General features: G+C 33.9%; 1 protein-coding gene across 1 annotated transcript in view; it reads left to right on the top strand.

Annotated features, from left to right (window-relative positions):
- The first annotated feature begins 275 nt into the window (after nucleotides 1-275).
- LOC138321531 (collagen alpha-1(XI) chain-like) overlaps nucleotides 276-24,192 on the top strand; it is a 69,189-nt gene continuing 45,272 nt past the window's right edge. The window contains exons 1-3 of the mRNA XM_069265279.1: nucleotides 276-742; nucleotides 22,192-22,356; nucleotides 22,909-23,134. Of these exons, the coding sequence (XP_069121380.1) occupies nucleotides 625-742; nucleotides 22,192-22,356; nucleotides 22,909-23,134 (509 nt within the window). The 5' untranslated portion in view covers nucleotides 276-624. The remainder of the gene's footprint in view (nucleotides 743-22,191; nucleotides 22,357-22,908; nucleotides 23,135-24,192) is intronic.

The following is a 24,192-nucleotide window of genomic DNA, read 5'->3' as shown; positions in this document are numbered from 1 at the left end:
CTTGTATTTTTCTTTTCTAGAAAACTCTGTAAAGCATAGAAGCTTGAAACCCAATCTGTGAGGAAAGTGGGCCGAGTGGGGATGGTATTGGAGAGAAAAAAGTAAGATTTTGTAAAAGATCTGATACGGTGTCTGCCAATATGTGAGCCAGGGGTCAGGGGCCACAGAGCTAGTTCCAGGCATCGTCTTATCAACGTTACAGAGTATTCTCTAACATTTTATGAGTGATTTGAGTGTACGAGTAGGGAGACTGCCTGCCTGGTTGCTTCGCTTCCCTCCCTCCCTCGCCTGCAGATTCAGCCACTGAAACAGGCAAACTGACACATTTTTTGACTACGTCATCAGGAGGAGAAAAGCTGATTTTGTTGGTGGCGTTTAGTTGTAGACTGGTTTAGTGGTTACTGTAGCTCACTCCGACCGTTCCAGATCGGGGTTCGAGAGTCGGTAGTCACAATTAAACCAATACTTTGACAACTGTGACACGTGGCGAAGAAAGTCTTTTCTTTGTAAAAGACTTTCTGGAAATTGGGAATTGGAGGAAATGAAGTGAGGACACTAGATATTGAAGGAGGTGACAAGATTTAATAGATCTTTTTTGAAATTCCTATGTGAACTTCGGAAACAATGAGAAAACCTTTACAAAGTTGTTCCAGGACTAATATAAACATGGAATTAGTTCTCGTATCTATCCTGCTATTTTTTGCAGTACCGTCATCAGCTCAAGGCAGTGGACGTGATCCAAGTGAGTAGCCACTTCCCATAATACATTGCGACAGTCGCCACATCACAAAACCATTCGCCATCTTGCATCGTTGTCACCATGTTATGTGGTACCAAGGGTGAATAGAATCTAGGTCGATACATTCATCCTCCTTTAATACTTTGAATTGTCCTGTCCTTCAGCGTTTACATCTATTCTACCAACCTAAATCTTCTTTTACGCACTTTAAGAGTTATCCTTCCATAGTTCTGCATTTTCTTTCTTTCCATGGTTGTTTCCAAAACGATCTTGCACGACTAAATTTTCATTTTAATATTACAAGTTAAAAACCATGTCTCCCTGAATTAAGTATCATTTCAATACAAAATACCAAGTTTTATTACTCTACTTTGAAGCTTTTATCTTCACGAATTCTTATTTTTTTCATTTCATTCATTGAACTTGTAGAGTGTTTACATTGAATCAGAGTTGATGAAATTTTAGAACGAATCCATATTTTATTATAATTATAATCAAAATGAAACATTTTTAGCAAAATGTGCCTTGCATATCAATAAGTACACATATGGTACATTATCCTATATTTTTTCTTTTATTTCCGTATTTCATAAAGGTTTTCTGTCAAATGGATGATGTGGATTGATGAAACTTTGATAATAACGTTATCGACGAAATTAACATGAGAAGGCGAATAACTTTAAAAAGTATTTTTTTTATGTTTCAACGTATTTTGAAAACCGGAAATGACGTGTAGGCTTACCTACATCAGAAAAGTTGCAAAGATCAACAAAATTTGCGGCCGAATCTGATATTTGAAATTCCTTACAATTTGAAAGTTTTATAAATGCATCAAAATATTCGTTTATCAATTCAGATTACGGAAAACAGTAAATAGTTTATTTATACGGATATCTATGGATAGTGAAATAGTGTAGATCAATGGCCACGTCGACAATTCCAAACCTCACGCAAGGGTTATAAATCCACATTTATTTCCTACTTTTCCTGCAGCAAATCTACCATTTTGTCGGTTGAAGTATGTACAAATGTACTCTTTCAACACATGACCTTGACATTGATAAATACATTATCAAATGAATATTCCTCATAAGGAAGTATCGGAATCGTTCAAAGATTTACTTTTAAAACATTGATATATGCCTTAAGCAGAATTCACATTACTAAACATTGGACATATTGCAATATTTCTGGCAAGCTTGATGTTAAAACTTATGTCTCTCTATTTTACAATAGATTTACAATAGTTTGCCGGCTTAGATTCACATATTTTAAGTGGACATATTGCAACACATTCTTGGATGCTTTATGCCAAGATATCTGTCACTCAAAACTTTACTGTAGGTGTACAATGCTTTGCTGAGATTTGCATATTTTACTTTCTGGCAAGCTTAGACATCTGTCTCTCAAAACTATACAATAGTTCACTAAGTTTCATATATAGATTCGCATATTTTAAGTGGACATATTGCGACACATTCTTGGATACTTTATGCCAAGATATCTGTCACTCAAAACTTTACTGTAGGTGTACAATGCTTTGCTGAGATTTGCATATTTTACTTTCTGGCAAGCTTAGACATCTGTCTCTCAAAACTTTACAGTAGTTCACTCAGTTTCGTATATAGTTATTGACAATAACGACGGCCTGCTCTGAATATAATGTATTGCGTATGTGTATCGTTTTGGGCGACTGCGGTATTACTATGCTATCTCCCCTCACAATATTGGTTATATGTTTCTCTTGTAATTGATGAATTTGTGTCCGATGTTCTAATGATATAGATGAAGTTTACTGTAGCAGTTTTTGTACCACTAGATCATTTTTGATTGGTCATTTAACAATTTAAAGAACTATTGAGGGCAGATTAAATTTAAACTAAAGAAAAGTGAAATAGTTAATTAAAGTTTTAATGAACTACCATTTGTTTTCATTTGTACATGTAAATAATGACATGAAAAGTTATATTTTCAAATAATGATATGCAAATTCATTAGAACAATCTTAATTTAAACAGAAAGGTATGTTATTGAACATTAATCGACTTGTATAATAGCATTAACTAGCTGTTATATATTCGTTAAAAAGACGAATATTTGAAATTCAATGTTAATCAGACATAAACTTAAAGAAAACATATGATTAACCATATATCACCTGTGATTATAGTATTACCTGTTATAATTGGTAAACAATGAGGCGAGAATTTGATGTACCGTTGAGTGGCGCAATTAATTATGAGGTTAAAGCTATAACAGGAACACATGTCGACCGGCGAGTTTACTGACTTGCTGTCATAAACTTTGCTCCCCTCTCTCTCTCGCTACTGGTGTGATAAGACACGAGATAGCGGGGAGGAAACCTATATAAATCTTACACTTCTGAAGTTGCGCGAGTTTATGGAGAATTGTAGCTTGTTGTATCTGACTTAAATTACACGCTGTCAGCGTTTTGTATGAATTGTAAGGCTCTGGCTTTAAAATGGATGTTTTACGCTGAGGAAAGGGCCCAGACTCCGGAATAAAACAATACGGACAAATGTGTGGCTTATTAGAATGTTTAAAAACTTTGCAGAACAAAAACCAAATTTTATCTTCAACAAACACCGGATGTTACTTTAAATTAAATGAGAAGTTATAATATTGAATCGCATATAACAATGGAATTATGAATTATTTCTTTTGTGTCATTACTAAGCCATATGCTGTGCAATGCAAGGAGATACTTGTACAGACGCTATTGTGTGTTTTCAATATAATACAAAGTATTATTTGCAAACATGCCTTGGCGTTGTTAGAAAGGCCAAAATAACGTTAACCGAATTCAGCGATACGTCACTTTTTGTACAAGATATATCCGTATTTGCTGATTAAGGGAAATACAGCACTATAAATTTGTTTGATATTATCAAAGAATCGTATAATTTTTGTGCATCATACACACTATAAAACACCACCTCCCATGGCCTTAGTGGGTTCAGTCCAAGAGAAATTACACCTTGCTCATCTGTTTCTTATCAGTTATATTAGTCGGCTTGTCTTCATGGACAATTTGCTCAGTACACTAAAACTGCATCTTTTCAAATGAATAACAGTTTTCTTTCCTCGGTTTACTCTGCCTTTGTTACTAAGAGCGATTATTTTAAAATTTGACATTCGTTTCTGCATCTGTAGCCACAGACGGATTTAAAACATCTGATGTTTAGAAGGGTTTACGAGTAAAGTTCTGTAGACATTCGTCAGTAACATGATACAATAATCAGATGAGGTCTTCCCGGGCAAACGACCTCAAAATAACTAGGTCACATGGAGATAACAAAACACGTGGAATCCATCATGGCCGCACGATAATGACGTTTATAGTTTTGCACAGTTAGTGTTTTGCATATGAGTTATAGTTGTTTAACTTCCGGATACATAAACCATATCGTGATCTTTTAAGTGTTTATATATTTGATCTTTAATAAACATATGTTTACACATTCAGAATATTATTTTCCATTCCGACTAAAATGCATATCCTTATCAGCCCTTTATCAAACAGAACAATAATGTTTTTATTTTCATATGTGATAATAGCGTTTCATTTTTCGGTAAATTGTTCAACACTAATATTTCTAATTGATCAATAATATATTTTCCCTAGCTAAAAGCTAATTAAACGAAAAATAAAACACATTACAATCTAAAATCGAAAAATGCAAGAACAAGATCCAGTTGTCATCATCTAATTACCCGGTAGACAATTTTGGGATACAGTTTAACGAGAAAACATCGCACCTCTCTGACAGCAGAGCGCTTATCGATACAGACTATCATCCAGTGAGAACATGACAGAATAGAGTCCACATTACTTTCTAACTAAGAGTCTTCATCACTAGACATATCCATAGTAACTGTATTGTTTTGCTCTCATATTGCACCATATTGTAAAAGGCGACTAAATTTAGGATATAATATTTTCGCTTCTTCCTAACTGACTTTCTTCTTTCTAGTCTCCCTTGACACCACCTTAGTTTTGGCCTTCACTGGCTGGCTTTGGCTGGCACTCACGCTCGTTCTGTGAGGAAGGCTCTGGATTATGTCCCTTGGCCAAGACACACCTTAGTCTATAAAAGTCAGAATAAAGGGAGTGTGACGACGGTTTATTTTCATTTGTCAATGTAATGTGACTGGGTGGGGTGTGTTGCTCATTGTCTCTGACAGTATGCTTCAGTGAGATTATAACATTGCCAAACTATTACAAAGGCAGACAACAAGAACATACCGTAGGCTTCCAAAAGATACAGGCCATTCACACAAACACACCACCTACAGGGAGATCTTCCTTAAATGATCTTAACTGTTGACGTTAATAAACCAACCAACCAATTTACATTGGTCTTTCTGGATATACCTCAGATATAAATCATTTTTATTGTGTTATAATCTATTTAGTTCCGCCACCTTATATAACATTTTAGGGGACAACACAATCAATTTATAAGTCAGACGGTTTCAAACCAACCATTGTTACAATAGGCGAAGTTGAAATGACATTTAAAGACTTGACCATCTTGTTCCCCATGGCTCGAGCCAGTACAGAGACACCAAAGTTTTTTTCAGTCATTTTTGGCAGTAAGTGTATGATTTGGGTTCCTATCAATTACTGTGAAAAATAAACGTTGTTGTTCTTTCTTAGTATTTATAAACGTTTCTGTTCTTGCTCAGTATTTATAAACGTTTCTGTTCTTGCTCAGTATTTATAAACGTTTCTGTTATTGCTCAGTTTTTATAAACGTTTCTGTTCTTGTTCAATATTTTATAAACGTTTCTGTTCTTGCTCAGCATTTATAAACGTTGGTGTTCTTGTTCAATATTTATAAACGTTGCTGTTCTTGCTCAGCATTTACAAACGTTTCTGTTCTTGCTCAGTATATATAAACGTTGCTGTTCTTGCTCAGCATTTACAAACGTTTTTGTTCTTGCTCAGTATTTAAAAACGTTTTTGTTCTTGCTCAGTATTTATAAACGTTTCTGTTCTTGCTCAGTACTTTTAAACATTTCTGTTCTTGCTCAGTATTTATAAATGTTGCTCTTCTAACTCAATATTTATAAAACATTTTTGTTCTTGCTCTCAGTATTTTTGATAAACGTAACTGTTCTTGCTCAGTATTAATAAACGTAACTGTTCTTGCTCAGTATCTATAAACGTTTCTGTTCTTGCTCAGTATTTACAAACGTCGGTGTTCTTGCTCAGCATTTTTAAACGTTGCTGTTCTTGCTCAGTATTTATAAACGTTTCTGTTCTTGCTCAGCATTTATAAACGTTTCTGTTCTTGCTCTATTTGTTCAGTATTTATAAACGTTTCTGTTCTTGCTCAGTATTTATAAACGTTTCTGTTCTTGCTTAGTATTTATAAACGTTTCTGTTATTGCTCAGTATTTATAAACGTTTCTGTTATTGCTCAGCATTTACAAACGTTTCTGTTCTTGCTCAGTATTTATAAACGTACTGTTCTTGCTCAGTATTTATAAACGTAACTGTTCTTGCTCAGTATCTATAAACGTTTCTGTTCTTGCTCAGTATTTACAAACGTTCGGTGTTCTTGCTCAGCATTTATAAACGTTGCTGTTCTTGCTCAGTATATATATAAACGTTGCTGTTCTTGCTCAGTATTTATAAACTGTTTCTGTTCTTGCTCAGTATTTATAAACGTTTCTGTTCTTGCTCAGTATTTATAAACGTTTCTGTTCTTGCTCAGTATTTATAAACGTTTCTGTTCTTGCTCAGTATTTATAAACGTTTCTGTTCTTGCTCAGTATTTATAAACGTTGCTGTTCTTGCTCAGCATTTATAAACGTTTCTGTTCTTGCTCAGTATTTATAAACGTTTCTGTTCTTGCTCAGTATTTATAAACGTTTCTGTTATTGCTCAGTATTTATAAACGTTGCTGTTCTTGCTCAACATTTATAAACGTTTCTGTTCTTGCTCAGTATTTATAAACGTTTCTGTTATTGCTCAGTATTTATAAACGTTTCTGTAAACGGTTGCTGTTCTTGCTCAGTATTTATAAACGTTTCTGTTCTTGCTCAGTATTTATAAACGTTTCTGTTCTTGCTCAGTATTTATAAACGTTTCTGTTATTGCTCAGTATTTATAAACGTTTCTGTTCTTGCTCAGTATTTATAAACGTTTCTGTTCTTGCTCAGTATTTATAAACGTTTCTGTTCTTGCTCAGTATTTATAAACGTTTCTTTCTGTTTCTTGCTCAGTATTTATAAACGTTTCTGTTCTTGCTCAGTATTTATAAACGTTTCTGTTCTTGCTCAGTATTTATAAACGTTTCTGTTCTTGCTCAGTATTTATAAACGTTTCTGTTCTTGCTCAGTATTTATAAACGTTTCTGTTCTTGCTCAGATTTATAAACGTTTCTGTTCTTGCTCAGTATTTATAAACGTTCTGTTCTTGCTCAATTTATAAACGTTTCTGTTCTTGCTCAGTATTTATAAACGTTTTGTTCTTGCTCAGTATTTATAAACGTTTCTGTTCTTGCTCAGTATTTATAAACGTTCTGTTCTTGCTCAGATTTATAAACGTGTTTTGCTCAATTTATAAACGTTTTGTTCTTGCTCAGTATTTATAAACGTTTCTGTTATTGCTCAGTATTTATAAACGTTCTGTTCTTGCTCAATTTATAAACGTTTCTGTTCTTGTCAGTATTTATAAACGTTTCTGTTATTGCTCAGTATTTATAAACGTTTTGTTATTGCTCAGTATTTATAAAAATTTCTGTTCTTGTCAGTATTTATAAACGTTTCTGTTATTGTTCAGTATTTATAAACGTTGATGTTCTTGCTCAACATTTATAAACGTTTCTGTTATTGCTCAGTATTTATAAACGTTTCTGTTATTGCTCAGTATTTATAAACGTTTCTTGTTATTGCTCAGTATCTATAAACGTTGCCGTTCTTGCTCAGCATTTATAACTTTTACTGTTCCTGCTTTAATTAAAGGCAAGGTCGCTTGAAGAAGAAAAACCATTTTGACTTTTTAAAATTTAGTCTTTGTGCAATACGATTTATTTCCGCTGAAATAAAATCATATTTGTTTTTTTTTAAATACTACAAACTTATCTCATGATCATCTTACACTTAAGAATGTCGAGAAATGGGAAGTTCCATTGTATGACGGTCAATCAATTAGGAAAATATTTTATTCATCCATTTGTAATATTTTAAAGGTTAATGACCTTTCTATAGCCTAGGCTATATACTCTATCCGTTGCACTGTATGCTTGACCACTATGAGGTCTGACCACTGGTCAGTGTTTTATGTTTATGGATGAATAACACATGTAGGTTCACGTGGTGTTATGAGCCATGAACGATTACCAACTGTTACGGGAACATCCTCCTACTCGTAAATGTTGTTTCCTCTGAAGTTACTTGTGTCCGCATCAGGGACGAAATGCGTTCATAGCCAAACAGATCATTGTACTTAATAGCAAAGTGAGTCTTTTTCAAATTTCAAGCAGATACCATACGGCCAATCAAAATTGTGAATTATATGACCCTGGGGTCTCCGGTTTCCCCCTGGGGAGCGGGTTAAGTTTATTATAGTTTATATTGGGACAACACATTTTTGAGCATTATATGGCCATTTGTCATAGGAAATTAGTCAATTGTTGTCAGAATTATCAGTATGAGATGGCAATTAAACAAATTTTCTATGACTGACCCCAGGAACCTTAGGGGCGGGCTCAAAAGGGCTCAAATAGACTAAAACTTCAAAGATCTTCTTCTGAATTTCTGGAAATAGTAGAATCAAATACTTTTCATAGATAGAAAGGTCTAAAGGTCCTTTACAAAAATTGTAATTTTAAGAACATTATTTGCTTATTTTTTCATAAGAAATTAGTCAAACTGAGTAAGAATTATTAGCCTGAAATAGCATTTTAATACCATATCCATATTGGTCCTGGGGCATAAGGCCAATCAAAATTGTAAATTATGTAACCCCCACCCCCAGGGGGCTGTGGGAGGGGTCAAAAGGGGAAAAATTGGCTAAAATTTCAAAAATATTCTTCTCCACTCACAGATGTGGCAGAATCAAATACTCTTCATAGATAGAAAGGTCGTAAAGCTCTCTATAAAAAATGTGAATTATATGACCCTGGGGTCTCGTGTTTCCCTCTGGAGAGGGGGTCTAGTTTACTTTAGTTTATATAGGAAAAACACATTCATGAACATCATTTGCCTAGTTTTCATAGGAAATTAATCAATCTAGGTTAGAACTATTAGCCTGAGATAGCATTTAAATCTCATATCCATATTGGTCCTTGCCGACCCCCGGGGCCAAAAGGGGTCAAAATGGATAACATTTCAAAAATCTTTGTTCTGAATTCGCAGATTTGATGGAATCAAATACTCTTCATAGATTCAAAAGTCAAGTTTATAAAATAACTGACTGCCTTCAAGGGCCTGGTAGGCCAATACATAGTGGTTATATGTCTTTGTTTCATTCTGTATGTGAACTCAGGTGACGTTAAGGTCCACGGGCCTCTTGTTTTTTCTGGAACGCCTGTCCCTATGCCGGAGGCTCTTGGTCCTGCCCCAATTGTATACTATTAATATAGCGATAATAGTTGCTGTTCCTGTATGACACTCTGCTTATCAGGAATAGGAATATGACGACTGGTTTTGCTATACAGAGAAATGTAAACGATACATAGGGTGTATTAGGGATTTGCTCTCTGGTTTCTATGGAAATACGTGTTAGTGAGGCAGCACTGTAACGTAGTGAGGAGTTTCCGTCATCACAAAGAGACCAATAGCGAACATACCATAGTCTTCTAAACATTTTAATAACACAAGGACGTAAAGGTCTATTAAATTACCTTAGAATTAATTACTGAAGTCACTAATAATGTGACTTCTTCAGTTGCTTCGGTGAACAAGATAAAACAAATTGAACAAACACACCCCTTTTGAGACCACCTGCTCTGTATGAAGCCTCAGTTGTTAATATGGTGCAACACATATACACAAAGGTAATGTTAACAATAGATTGCACAGATGCGTGTAACCACTAGTTGCTACTTGTATTTAATTAGATTTAATTAGCACGCAAATGAGTCCTATCTAACGAAATGTGTAAAGAGGTCACGGACATTTTGAATTAACCTTCGCTTTTGGCCACAGGTGGTAAACACATGGTTTATTTTCACGGGTTATAAACATTTTATTTGTAATTTATTATCCGGTTTAACGTATATAATAGAAATCATAGAACAAGTGGCCTGCCCTTTGTATATCGTGACCTGGTCATATTTTTTACGTTATAATCCATATCTAATATAAATATAAAAGCCCTTTGATTCGGTCAATTTGGTGTAAATAATGGTCCTGGGCTTCGCCCTCGGTCATTACGTAATTCTACTGGGAGGTATAACACCGTATTAAAATTAAAGATACTCCAACGCTGACAAATCGTATTGTTTCAATATCAAGAAGAGGAGCAGACGATTTAGTATTTTTCTTCAGTTAAAAAAGTTACTTATTTTACACCATTACCTCCATTGAAATGTTTGAACTTCTAATTCTATTTTAAGCTAATAATAATATTAAAAATGATTAATTGCATCCCGAAAAAATTCCTTGGCACTATATCATATATGGAATGAAGTACTGATTGCCCATGCAACAAAGGCAAAATAAATTATTTCATATATATTTTTTGTGTTAATTAAACATATATATAGATGATTAAACATCAATTATTGTTCAAATGATTAATATGATATGTGCTCTGTCGGTGATGGAGCATCTTTAACAAATATCCATAACTGAAATCATACAAACTTGTATTTATAAGCTAGTGAGAACCAAAGTGTCCTCACATAGGGGAAAAGGTTTTTTACGAAGCGTAAGGCAGTTTAAAGGACTAAAATTTAGAAAGAGACAATATGAACTTTATAATCCTACAAGTCTCTGCGTATAATCTTGCTTTTTAATTTACAACATTTTAATACACAAAATAAAAACAAAAAGCATAAACGATAATAATACGAAAATAAATATTATAATGCACTTTACAGTGGTGGAATATACCACACTGTATTTCAGGATATATCTATACATTACTGGTTTAAGATTATGGTACCGAATTGAGTACTCAAACTTAGCCGGATTTAGTAAATGCACTTTGAGTTAAACTGCGGTTGAAACGCCAATTTTTGTTTCTTTAACAGCATCCACGTATAAACTCCTGCCAAAATACTAAGTCATCAAAGTAATGGGTGACTAATCAATGTGTACTGTTTGGAAATATATCAACTTCTGTCTAAGAGCAAGATGCAATCTTAATTCTTCTTTTAATGTACACAATATAAACTTTAAACAAAAGAAAAATGTATTTCACTGTTCTGATTTCCCATACCTTGGCCTTACAAGCGAGGATGTTTGAACTTTATTTGTTATATTCATAAAAGGCGACTAAATGTTGAATTTTAGATTTCATTTTCTTTCTTCTTTTGACCTTCAGTTAAGCATTCGCCCCGATGAGGACTTTTCTGGGTTCTGTCCCATTGTCGTGATACATCATAGTTTATCATTTGTAACTAATACTAAAATTTGATTTGATTAGATTTGATCAAAGTGAACGTTTCTGCTCAAGCCGACTCGATAAATAATCCTACATTACAGAATGGACAAGAGAGTTTCGCTATCACAGGAAAAGCAACATGATTATACCTCAGTCTCCCTAAACTCGCCACAGACAACACAGTCAAATGCTGTTCTGTTTAAAGGACGTTACGCTCGATCAACCAACCAAACTCCTCCTGTTTCATGATTTTTGATGCATGTCGCATTTCAGAATTATGGTTTGCCATTACCCATTCTCTGTCTTGTTGTGGTCAGTTTGGTATCGTGTCTGATGATCTACCAATTGATCTTCGCTACAGTGGGCGACAGTATAGAGTCTATCAGGCACTAATGTTTCGTTTCCGGCTTCGGCCAGTTGTTATGTTCTGCAATGACCGTAACTGTTACTAATTGGACATGCCTACTCTGACAATACAAAATAAAATGGTATGACAGCGGGTCAACTAATTTCATTTTCGTAATTCCGTAACAGATAAGCTAATATAGTTTTGTTTTGGTTTACGATTACGTCCTATCAACATCTTATGAGTTGTTTTAGGGACGGTTTATTCTGGCCCTGCAGGTAGGGCGTTAGAATTGTACCTGCTGCCCCGATTGCATGATCGTAAAAGGCGACTAAATTTAGGATCTTATCTTTTCTCTTCTTCCTAACTGACTTTATTTCTTCTAATGCCTCCCTTGGCACCGCCTCACTTTTGGCCTTGAGTTGAGCGTTCGCCCCTGTGAGGAAGGCTCTGGGTTCTGTCCCCTGGTCGAGACACACCAAAGTCTATAAAAGTGGTAGTTTCTGCTCCTGCTTAGCGCTCAGCATACAGGGAGTAGAACGACTGGTTCACCGTTGTCAGTATAATGTGACCGGGTGGGGTGTGTTGCTTGGTGTCTTCGGCGGCATGCTTCAGTGATATAGCACTATAAAAAGGGCAACAGTTCCACTATACAAAAAGACACAACATGAATATTCCGCAGTCTCCCAAAACACGCACCTCGCACAACATACACGCAACACACCACATACATGGGAGGCCGTCCTTACATGACCATAGCTGTTGATAGGACGTTAATTAATCAAACAAACAAACAAAGAACGGTTTATTCTTGATGTCGTATGAAAAGCGTTTTTTTTTTTTTTTAATTTGTTTTATTTTTTTATGTTGGGATACATGGACATGTATTGTGGTGTGATCGTCAAGTGTTCTCCGGTAATATTAGAAACTTCGCCCTCAATGATTTTGTTTGTTTGTTTTATTAAGTTTAATGTCTTATTAACAGCCAGAGTCATTTAAGGATGGCCTCCCATTTGTCCAATGAGTTGCAGTGTATGATTGTTTGCTTGGTGTGTCTCTGCTATGAGCCAGTACCCAGAGCCTTCCTCGCAGGGGCGAGCGCTCATCTGAAGACCAAAAATGAGGCCCTCAATGAACCAAACTATGAAACATCTTAAAAGTTAAAATAAATCTATAGCAACGAATTTTATACTAAATAATAGTTCTGAACTCGCTAACGCCTGAAAGTCCATAATGGACTGATCTAGTCCATGGTTAAGAAGAGTTTAACTGTGCTTTCAGAGGTAAATGATTAAACAATTGGACCATATACCTCTAGTCACCATTCATCAGTCCTCCCACTTTCTGAGTCAGTATAGTAATCTTTTCATAGACTTTGGCCCGGACACAGAATCAAAATTATTGATATTCGTAACATTTTCCAGAAATTGATATATAATGGACGGTGTCCTCTTGCGAAGAGTCTATGGAGCGCTTTAGCTAGTTGTGCTGCTGTTGCTCAGCGATCAGCAAAAACAGACGAGTGGATGAATTTTCCTCTTATGTTTTCTTTTATGGAATAACATTTGTGGTTGATATGCTATGTCACCCTACCCTTCAATTTTGAAGAAATATGACACGTTCAATGCTTCACATAAAAAGTTCTGACGATTTATCTTTTTGTTGCTTGTATAGCTTTAAAGAGAAAAGTTTGCTATTTATAATATTGACGTAAAAATTGAAAGGTTCTCGTGCTTATGTTTGTTTTAATTCTCTAGTTGTCGGTTCAATCACTTTGTTGGCGGTAGAATATAGTGTATAAATGTATAGTACAGAGTGTCCTAAAATATGTCATATTTAGAGAATATCTTCAGGGTGAAAACAAATTCATCAAATCACAATTTCAATGTACAGAAACTGATTAACCTAAATATGCATTATACAACTGTACTTTTATAAAAACATTAACCAACACCAATGACAACAAAAAATGAATATATCCACTTCATCTTATAGATGGTAGAATGCCCCCAGTAACTCAGCCGATAATAATATGCAGTAATATAATATAAGTACATGTATAAGGAACAATGATGTAATGATCAGTTAGAAAGACATGAAAAACGTAAGATGATATCATTTTGTAAACACGACAGACGGACACAGAGAGGTTTTACACTTATTAGTCCACCTTTACATAAGTCAGATTGATCAATTGTCTTTTTATATTACATTTGTACATGAACAATCAACATCTAAACAAAGTATATTTACACATTTCTGTATTTCTGTAACTAGAAGCTTCATTGATAAATCTTCCAAGTAAGTCCAATTACCTTTGAGTATATGTGCTTAATCATTAATTACATGTATTTTGATGACGGAAGGGTTTTTTTCCTCAAAATATTTCTTTTTATATAGTTTTGTCCAAGACTTGATTACATGTATTTTCCACATACGAGTAAAACATATTTTTTCTTCAACTGCTAATACATTACAGTTAATTAATATAATATCTACGACATATGGGAATATTCTAATACCATCATGATTCTATTGCTAAATTTATTGTGTGCTGAAAGTCTCAGACTCAATTGACTCGGTAACGGTTTTGTTAGGTAAGATTGCTGTGATACTTTATTCACCATTTGCTTGTACAGATCACAGTTACTCCATATATGTAATATCCTGAAACCTCCATGAAGTTGATTCCTAGTTCCTATTCCCTATTCCATTACTCATTCGAATCATAACCACTAATTAACATTAGAATTCAAAATGCATTATTATGAATCACAATCATCAATTTGACCTTTGGTCAAATACATCATTGTGATTCATAATAATGCATTTTGAACCATTTCTGATGTTAATTGTAGTTTGAATTTGAATAAGAAATCATGGAATCGAATAAGTAATGGGCCCTTAATGAGCAATTAAAAGGTAAAATACATCATTGTAATGCATAATAATTCATTTTGAACCATTTCCGATGTTAATTAGTAGTTAGAATTCGGATAAGTAATCAGGAAATCGAATAAATAATGGAATAAAGAACTAGGAACTAGGAATCGACATCACGGAGGTTGTCTAGAATTGTTTATACGTTCACTGCAATAAGTTTTTCGTCTCAATTGCTGCACACATATTTTCTAAAGAATGGACAACATTATTATTAAATAGACTTAGCTCCATTACATTTGTAGTTCGTGTACTAAGCTTTTTCGATACGATTGCATGGTCACTTTGGATGAACTTTGAAATCTGCATAATAGGAAGCCTGTACTGGCTTGTATAGATGCCTCTTGATTGCCATGGCTCGTTGTAGATGTGGTTGCCCCTTAGTGGATAACTTCACTACTTGTCAATACTTCTTCCGCTGTGACGTATATACTGGTATAAGTTTACATAATATTGAAAGTTCTTCTCCTTTTTAAAAACATGACAAAATATATAGACACAATGCCTCACTTATGATTAAAATATATTGATACTTAGAAACACTTACGGTCACTTTGACATTCTTTTGGAGTGTGGGGTACTTAATCCTCAAAATTCTGAGAAAGATGAAAAATAGCATGTAGAATTTCGTAATTCATTATTCCCACTGAAGAATAAGCATCTTTCTAGTTTTTTGTTGTTAAAATGTTGATATCATTGATGATTGGATTTTAAGTGGACTTACAACTGGCTCGACATTTTTTTCATTTATCTAAGTAAGACCAAAAGTAAGTCATTTATCAAAGAACCTTTAAATAATTTGACTAATATTCTAAGAACGCCACAAAATCATCTGCATTCAATAAAGTGGAAAACAATCTTGGTGATAAAAGATCTCCTTGAAACATACCTATCACATTTCATATTCGTATTCTGTTGAACAAGCTTAAGGCGCGCACATACTTGTAATGAATTGTATGTAGGAAAAAATACTATTTTTAAGTTCTATATACGATTCAGACATTGTATCCCACAAGTACTACATGTATGCTTACAACAATACAAGTATGCCTAGATAATTAACCTTCATTCTAAACAAGATATTCATTTTGGATGTGCAAGTGCTAGCCATGTTAGATATCATATTTGCTATGCAAACTATAATTACAAAATACTTTCATTCGGAAAAATATTCGAAAGTCATGTAAAATTACATTTCAAAGAGGATTATTGCTAAAATGTCCATTTTTTGCAAAAAGTTTAAACCGAACCCGCCGGTGACCACAATGTAATATCGAATGCTCCCAAATGGAAGCGTTTGTCAGACACTGATTTTGCCGCGCTCTTTCAATTTGACTCGAAGATGGTGGATCATTCAACAACTAGTCCTGCGTCAAGCAATATTTGTGATAATAGACTATCAGAGTCGGGATTTTTAAAAGAAATTATGTCTTTCCTTCCTATAAGATTGAAACAATTGACTTCAGGGTACTCAGAACGAATAGGAAATCGACATCTATCGCCGCGTCACATTTGGGGCGAAACCCCAAGATCCAACATAGTTGACCCTGCAGATGGCCTGTAAACATGTTTGAATATTTAGGCCAAGTATCCGATGTATGTAAACCTATCGATGAGTAGAGATCATGCGTGTGTCTTGTGTTTTGCTATCTGCTTTTAAACACGTTCATATACATGTACAATAGGAAGATAACTTCGATATGTAATAAAAGTTAATAAAAATATTACGATATTTTAAAGTGAAAAGTGACAAAAATCATGTGAAAGTTATATCATAAAGTATTCAGGCTATTGCAAGGAAAATGTTTTTAAACCGGCTATCTCACTGCTGATTGTAAATATTATTGATTGTATTAGAAAAAAATAATGAAAATCAGCTATAAACTAATTGACAACCATATTATGATATTCTTTTGTAACAATAGAGGAGAAAATGTAGTGGCCAGACCGGATTCGAACCTGAGACCCTTCAAACACTAGGCCTAGCCAAGTGCTCTACCGGCTGAGCTACCTGGTACCCATAATCGACCCAGTCCAATATCGCTACAGTCTCCTCCCTCCTTTCTCAAAGTCTTTGCACTCAAAGACATACTAGACCCTTCTAAACACCACCGCCGTGAGTTATTTAGTTTGGGAGTTAGTTCTGTAACAGGAGAGGAGAAAATGTAGCTGCCAGACCGGGATTCGAACCTGGGACCTTCCAAACACTAGCTGAGTGCTCTACTGACTGAGCTACCTGGCCTTTGGCCTTGTCACCAATGATCGACCAAGTCCAATCCAACTACACTTTGAAACTAGGACTTAGCTAACAGGCCTATATATTTTTCCAGTGTTAAGGAAGTGGTTCATCAAAAACCTTTGCCTTAGCAGTGTCTGCATCATTCAATCACATGTTGTGGTTAATTATTCCATATATGTGTTTAATCATTCTTTTGAAATTTTATTGTGACTTCATTGACCATAATAAGTTTCCAATCTCCCTAATTATATATATATATATATATATAAATAAACTCAAGTTATTTTTTATATAAAAGATGTTTTGGTTTAATTAGTTAAAGGTGGATTCACACAATCTTTGTAACTTTGTATTTATACTGGGAAAGTTGAACATACAGTTTTAGTAAATTGATAGATGTACCACCCATACCATGCAATTGGAACTATCCCTGGATGTTGATCTGACCTTTAATTAGAAATGCGAGGAATTTTAGTCTATTTTCCTAAACTGAGTTAAAATGATTTAAAAAATTATTTAAGGTAGCAGTATATAATTATTTTGATAGCTAGCCTAGGCCAAAGATATATTTTACTTATAATAGCTTTCAATTTAGTAACATTTTATTCATATAGTGGGTGATCAAAAAATTTAAAAAGGCACAGGGATTTGCTGTCACTGATGCTATAGTTATTTTGAAGACTTCTTTAAGAAACCTCAAGCAAAGTTTTGTCTTAAATGACAAACTTGAAGAATTACAAGAAGGTTTTTGAGGTTTTATCTTTAATTTCAGGAATTTGTTCTGATGTTTTTACTTTAATTACAAGAATTTCTGATGAGAACTTGATGTAATTTTTCATAACTACAATTCAGAATAGTACAATATGTTGATATCATTTTGCAATATGAACAATTCCTACAGTGCATAGATATCCTAGATAAATTTCAAGAGTAGTTTATCAACCATTGTTTCCAAAGAAAAATTCTCATCACAGTCACTTTTTTATATCTGTAAAGCAATTCAAGCTTGGTCATGGCATGTGTTTGTAAGACTTGTTTGACTTTTTGGCATGGTTCACAACCAGTAGATATCTGTATAAGGGCAAGAAAGGCTAGCAGGATGATCGGGTTGTGTAGCAGTTTAGCTACTGGACTTTCACTGGCCGGTTGGGGTTCAATCCCCGGCACAGATGTGGAAAGGTTCGGGGTCACCTGCCCGATCACATGGGTTTTCTCCCACTCTTAAGACCCCTCATGTACTTATAATTACATCCTGGCTATCAAAAGTGTATAACTCCCTAGAACCCTGTTATTTTCACATCCACGTTAATTTTACCAGAGATGCAGAGACCTGCATCTGGAAAAACTTTGTTATTGTTAATGTTAATTGATGTTTAAGGATTTGGTTTGGTTTTAATTAGTTTTAATGTCCAATTAAGGGGTCATTTAAGGATATGCCAGATTCAGATGATGAAGGAAAGTTGGAATACCCAATCTACCAGGGGTCAGTAGCTAGCAACTTCCCTACATGGGATTGGAACTTATGACCTAGTGGTGGAGGGCTTGTGGTAACATGCAGAGAATCATAACACTCCGCAACCATTGCCCCATATTTAGGGATATTGTTTGGTAATGGTTGCGGAGTGTTATGATTCTCAGCATGTTACGACATTGGAAATTTACAATGACATGTGATGCAGCAATTGAAATTAATGTAGGATTTTTAAGGCAAGTTCGGAATACTTAATTTTTAATTTGCTAAATTCCGGTACAAAGAGATAGAGAGTTTTCAAAATATTGGTGAGTTCTACAAGAAAAGTATGATTCCAGGACCCGCTAGTCTAGACGAATCCCATAAATCACTGCAATGGTAGGAAACTAAGAAAATCAGGCTTTTACCTTCAGATCTTTCTGTCTTGCTTCTTTAATCATTATTCTATGATCGCTTGTATTCGTTCATTGGAATTACATAATACCTGCATATGATTTATCTATTTCTAATGCTTCACATCAGTTGAGTCCCTCAGACTTCCATCATTTTATTTAGGAGTCCATGGCATCCAGTTGACTCTTGACTTATAGCAGATTCAGAAACTTGTCAAATAATCATTCTCAGAAATCTGAAGAGTCAAAACCTAGCTATCACAAATAGACATTTGCATCAAAGCCAAGAGTCGAATATGATATATTCAAGTTTAAAATTAAGATCCACAAAATAAATGAAAAATTAAAAAAGTTTAAAATTAAGATCCACAAAATAAATGAAAAATTAAAAAATTTGCTCTAAAGCTGGTAAAAAGTTGACCACTGTTTAGGTGATACAGATGAAAGCAGATGAAAGAGAAACTCATGAAAAATAATTTTACATTGTAGATTGACAATATTTATTGTGATTTCTTTTCCAAATAATGAACTATTTGTACATTCAATATTTTTCGCACTTACCGTAATTTGCATCATTAAGCTTGCCTCTTGAGGGATGAGGTGCATACCGTAATTTGCATCATTATGGCATTGGCATTCATTTTTAGTGCAAATTGTAAAATAATTTTATTAGTTATGATGTCAATTTTTTTTTTCTTTTTTTTTTGGGCGAGGATTGTATCTGTTGTGTTGGGTATGGGTACGTAATCATTTTACAAGAGAAAGCACAAGATTTTGAGAATTTCAAAAGGCCAAAGAGTCAAATGTATATGAATGATAATATTTGTCAATAGTTGTGGTGCAAGTGAAGAAACTTGTGTTTTTGAAACCTCTGACATTGGCTTCTGCCTACTAAAGGAATATAAGTGTTGTATTGGCAATGGAAAATCATATTGAGGAATAGAACGCATGATTTCGAGAAATTCAAGAGGCCCAGTGGGCAAAAATGTTCTTAGTTAAAGATGCTCCACCGCTGACAAATGGTAATTTTTCACTATCAAAAACAAGAGCAGACGACTTAGTATTTTTCTTCACTTAGAAAAGTTACTTACTTTACACCATTACCACCATTGAAAAGTTTGAGCTTCTAATTTTACTTCAAGTTAAAAATATGAAAAATAATTAATTGCATCCCGAAAAAATTCTGTGGCACTATATCTTATATGGAATGAAGTACTGATTGCGCATGCACCAAAGGCAAAATAAATTATTTTATGTTATTTTTTGTGTTAATTAGGTATATATATACATGATTAAACACCAGTTATTGTTCAAATGATGAATATCATTTATGCTCTGTCAGCGGTGAAGCATCTTTAAGCTTGTGTATTAGTAAAGGTTGTCATTTAAGCTTTGTTCAGTTACAGTTTGGATTCTCAAAATTTAACTTATTATGTATGTGATGAATGAATTTTCAAAACATTGTTGAATTTTTAGCTCACCTCTCACCGCCTTTGGGTCGGCCTTGGCGTTAGAAATAACCAGGTTAAGATTATGGTGTTGAAATACTGTTATCTAACAAGTGATATGGAATTCTGCATGGATATTGGATTACAAGTTTTCATTTTGGTATAAACTACGGACAAATATTTGAAGGATAAGAAAAATGGAATTTTGAGAATTTCAGGATGTCAAAAGGGCCAACTCGTACATTACTTTTCCTATACAACTGACATTAATTTCTGCCTTGATATAGGAGCTTAGAATTACATAATATATTGTTATGGATATGAGAAATCATTTTAGGGGTACAACTCATTATTTTAAGATTTTCAAGAGGCCCAATGGGCAAAAATGTACACTCGTGATCATGATCTTTAAAGCCAATAAAGGCTGCCAGAGGTGAGCTTTGATGCCCTCAAACAGCTCTTGTTACCAGTATTTCATGAAGTACATATTGTAAAGAAAATAGCGTTGGACCAATTTTCAATTTTAATCGATGATTGATCAATTATAATTTTCCAAAAGACTATTGATAATGAAAGTTAATAATCAATCATTTAAATGGGAGATAATTTGTGCTTATTTTATGCTGTTCTAATCCTTTATTATGTGTATATTGGTGTAAAACCACTTTTCAAAATGTCTTAGACATTTTAGACACACAATGATTTGAATTTTAAAAAATACTTCTTTATACTGTTGGTTTATTATATATCTTTATAAATTCTCAAAGAAACTAAAATGTTAAATATAGAAACATAGGACAATTTGCTATAAATGGTATCCTATTAAAAAATTAATAGTTAGTAGGTTGTCCTTAACCAATCATCGATTGTGATTTTACAACCGATTCCCAACACTAATAGTGAATGACTCCAAAGTTACATACAATGCCAGTATTTGAAAAAAAAAAAAACCCACTACAGATTCCTTGTTGCAATACATAACATCATAATGTAATGGCTATTTCAGTGTTTTTTACAATTTTCACCCATGCATAGATTTATTTTCTGCGCTACCATTAAACCAATACTAATCTATATTTTGGATTGAATGTATATGTCCCATTCAGTTTATACATGTATCGGTAATTGTCATTTACCAGAATATTTTAAGAACATAATAGGCATCTATAACTGCAATGTTTTCTTTGCTTTCCTAGAAAAGGTGTACATTCATGACAATGTATTGTATAGGTGGAATGAAAAATCCTCATGTAAATATAGTACAGTACCAGGTAAAACCCCTTTAACTTAACTCACATTCCTTGAATACACTCCATTTTTTGAGCTAGTCGCAAGGTCCCAACTATTTCTCATATATTTAATGTAAGGAAAACCTGGATAGCATAAACTGCTATTCGTTGAATACTCTTTTTTCCTTGAACAGAAATAAATTCCCTTTCCTTCAAATATATAGGTATTTTAACAATCTATAGTCAAATAGGTGTTTGGTCCTTAAGATTTTACAATATTTTCAATGTGCATTTTATGGGTTGAAAACCACATTTATAAATCATAAAATACTGTAAAACACACAAGTTCAAATGTTATTGAAATGCATAGTTTGTTTTAATTGATATGACAATGTTTGGCTGTCGCTAGCCAACCCCTAATCAGTCCTTGAACCATAGATGGGTCCCCCGCAGTTAGAATTAAAAATGCTTTACTGTATTTGTATTCTACATACAGTGTCTAGAGAGAATATGAATACAGTGTAGCTGTATACATTATTTCCATATCGCATTTAAAAGCATTTTTTAACAAAATTTAGAAGATATTTTGTCATGATTTCTATGAGCACCAGTTTTTTTCATTCAGTGTGTTCAATAATGATGTCCTGAACAGTTACGTTGCACTCACTATTAACTGAGCTAATAAAGTTATTCTTTTTGTATCTTTTCCACTTTCACGCGGCTGTTACAAACTATTGATCATTGTCATATACTATGTATGCTAATAATAAGAGTTAATCAATGGCTCTTTCTTTTTTTTCAGTTTATGTAAAAAGCCGTATATTGGAAATCGATGACAATTTCCAGAATGTAAGAACTGTACGAGGCTTTTGTGACAGAAGAGGGCCACATCTAAATGAAACGGATACAGCTACAGCTTTTGATGAGCAAACATCGCTTACAGCCAGTGTCAGTCAGGTTTTCCCTCGTAAGTTACATTTTCACACATTAGCTGAATTGGTATTTATTGAAATATTAGATTAAATAGATTATAAAAAATAATGTTGAATTCTTAAGGTAGATGTGAACTGATATTATTGTACATATTTACCCTAGGCTGTTTTTAAATTCAAACATTTGAAATTAAGTTTAAATACATCATTTTTGGTACATGTCATTTGAACCAAGTATAATAATTATAGTTGCGATGTAAATTAAAAAAAAATCTCTTGGCAGATGTGTACTTTTAATTTACATATTTAACTAAGGTTTTGTTATTAATTCAAATATTTGAAACTAAGTTTGAATTTATTAGTTTTAGTGTATGGTTGACTTTTCAGACTTTTTAATTTAATTGAAGTATACATATATGTATATATATGAATTGTAATTACAATTGTTAAAATATGAGTAATAAACTCATTCATATCTGAAGACTAATTTAGGCTCTTCTAAATCAAAGACTAGTGAAGTCCATTATGGAATTTCAGGGATGAATGAGTGCATATTTTTATGAATTTTATTTATTGTTTTTTTACAGAGTCTGGGGGACTATTTGTGGATGACTTTTCCATCATTGTTGTCTTTAAAAAAACTTCGGAAGTTGACACCACACTGTTTTCAATTTACTCTTCTTCGGAGGAGGACAGTTTAACAGAATTGATGAGTTTAACGATTGGACAAACAACACGATTTTTATTCAACGACAGACAATCTGTTCATCGAGAAGAAATTGCTTATGATTTGGGCATTGACACAAGTTCAGGGTAAGTTGTACTGGTGGGAATTTTCTGATGGACTTTAATTTTGGTTTGGTTTTATTAGTTTAATGTCCTATTAACAGCCAAGGATATTTAAGGACGTGCCAGGTTTGTTGGTGGAGGAAAGCCAGAGTACCCGGAGAAAAAACACCAACCAGCAGTCAGTACCTGGCAAATGCCCCATATTGGATTGAAACTCGCAACCTAGAGATGGAACGCTTCTAATAATATCTAAGGACGTCTTTACCACTCGTCTACCACGGCCCGTTTCTGAGGGTCCATTTTCATTTTCCTTATGGTCAGATAGTTTTGGATCTGACCATTTGATGTATATATGCCAGATGCCTTAAAAAATTTGCAAATACTGCCTAAAATTCCCAACTGATAACTTCTATAACTTCTATAAATAATACTTTGACTGACACCATCTTTAGTTGTCTGCACACCAAAATGTTGCACCAAGTAGTCCACAAATTAGTTTGAAAAAAAATTAACTACGAGTCATATTTTCATGATCAAAACCATGTCCCATGTAATCACAAAAATATCATTATGACTAAAAATGGCTATATGGTTTCAAATTTTTGGTTTGAATCAATTTAATAAATATTTAGATTCTTGGTCAGTGTACATAGTGCATTAGGACTCAAAAGCGAGGAAAGGCACTTATTGGGTTCTTATGATATATAGGCTCCAAATGTTACAAAATGTTTTGAAAAAACAGGAAAAGGTATGGCTTATGATGTAAATTATTCAATGCTGGCTCCTAAATCTATAAAGGAATCTCATCTTTATCCTCTTTAAATATAGGATCTATGATATCTTACTCTAACAATAATGTTATTCATAAGGTCACCTTATGATCTGACCTGAAGGCATCCTCAATATTCCAGGGGTTACAATAACTATTGTTATATCCACCCCTGAGATATTTCATAGCAAAACTGAAGGCAATTCAGGAGAAAAAATACTGACCTATTACAGACCTGTAGAGACTTGCTTAGAAAATTTAAAGATGCAGCAAAGTCAAAATGCAAAGTCTTACTGCAGTCAAAAGTGTACCG

The sequence above is a fragment of the Argopecten irradians genome, chromosome 4 (assembly GCF_041381155.1).
Source record: "Argopecten irradians isolate NY chromosome 4, Ai_NY, whole genome shotgun sequence".
Taxonomy (NCBI): domain Eukaryota; kingdom Metazoa; phylum Mollusca; class Bivalvia; order Pectinida; family Pectinidae; genus Argopecten; species Argopecten irradians.
Note: the sequence above shows the minus strand (reverse complement) of the source record. Positions and strands in the feature narration are given on the sequence as shown.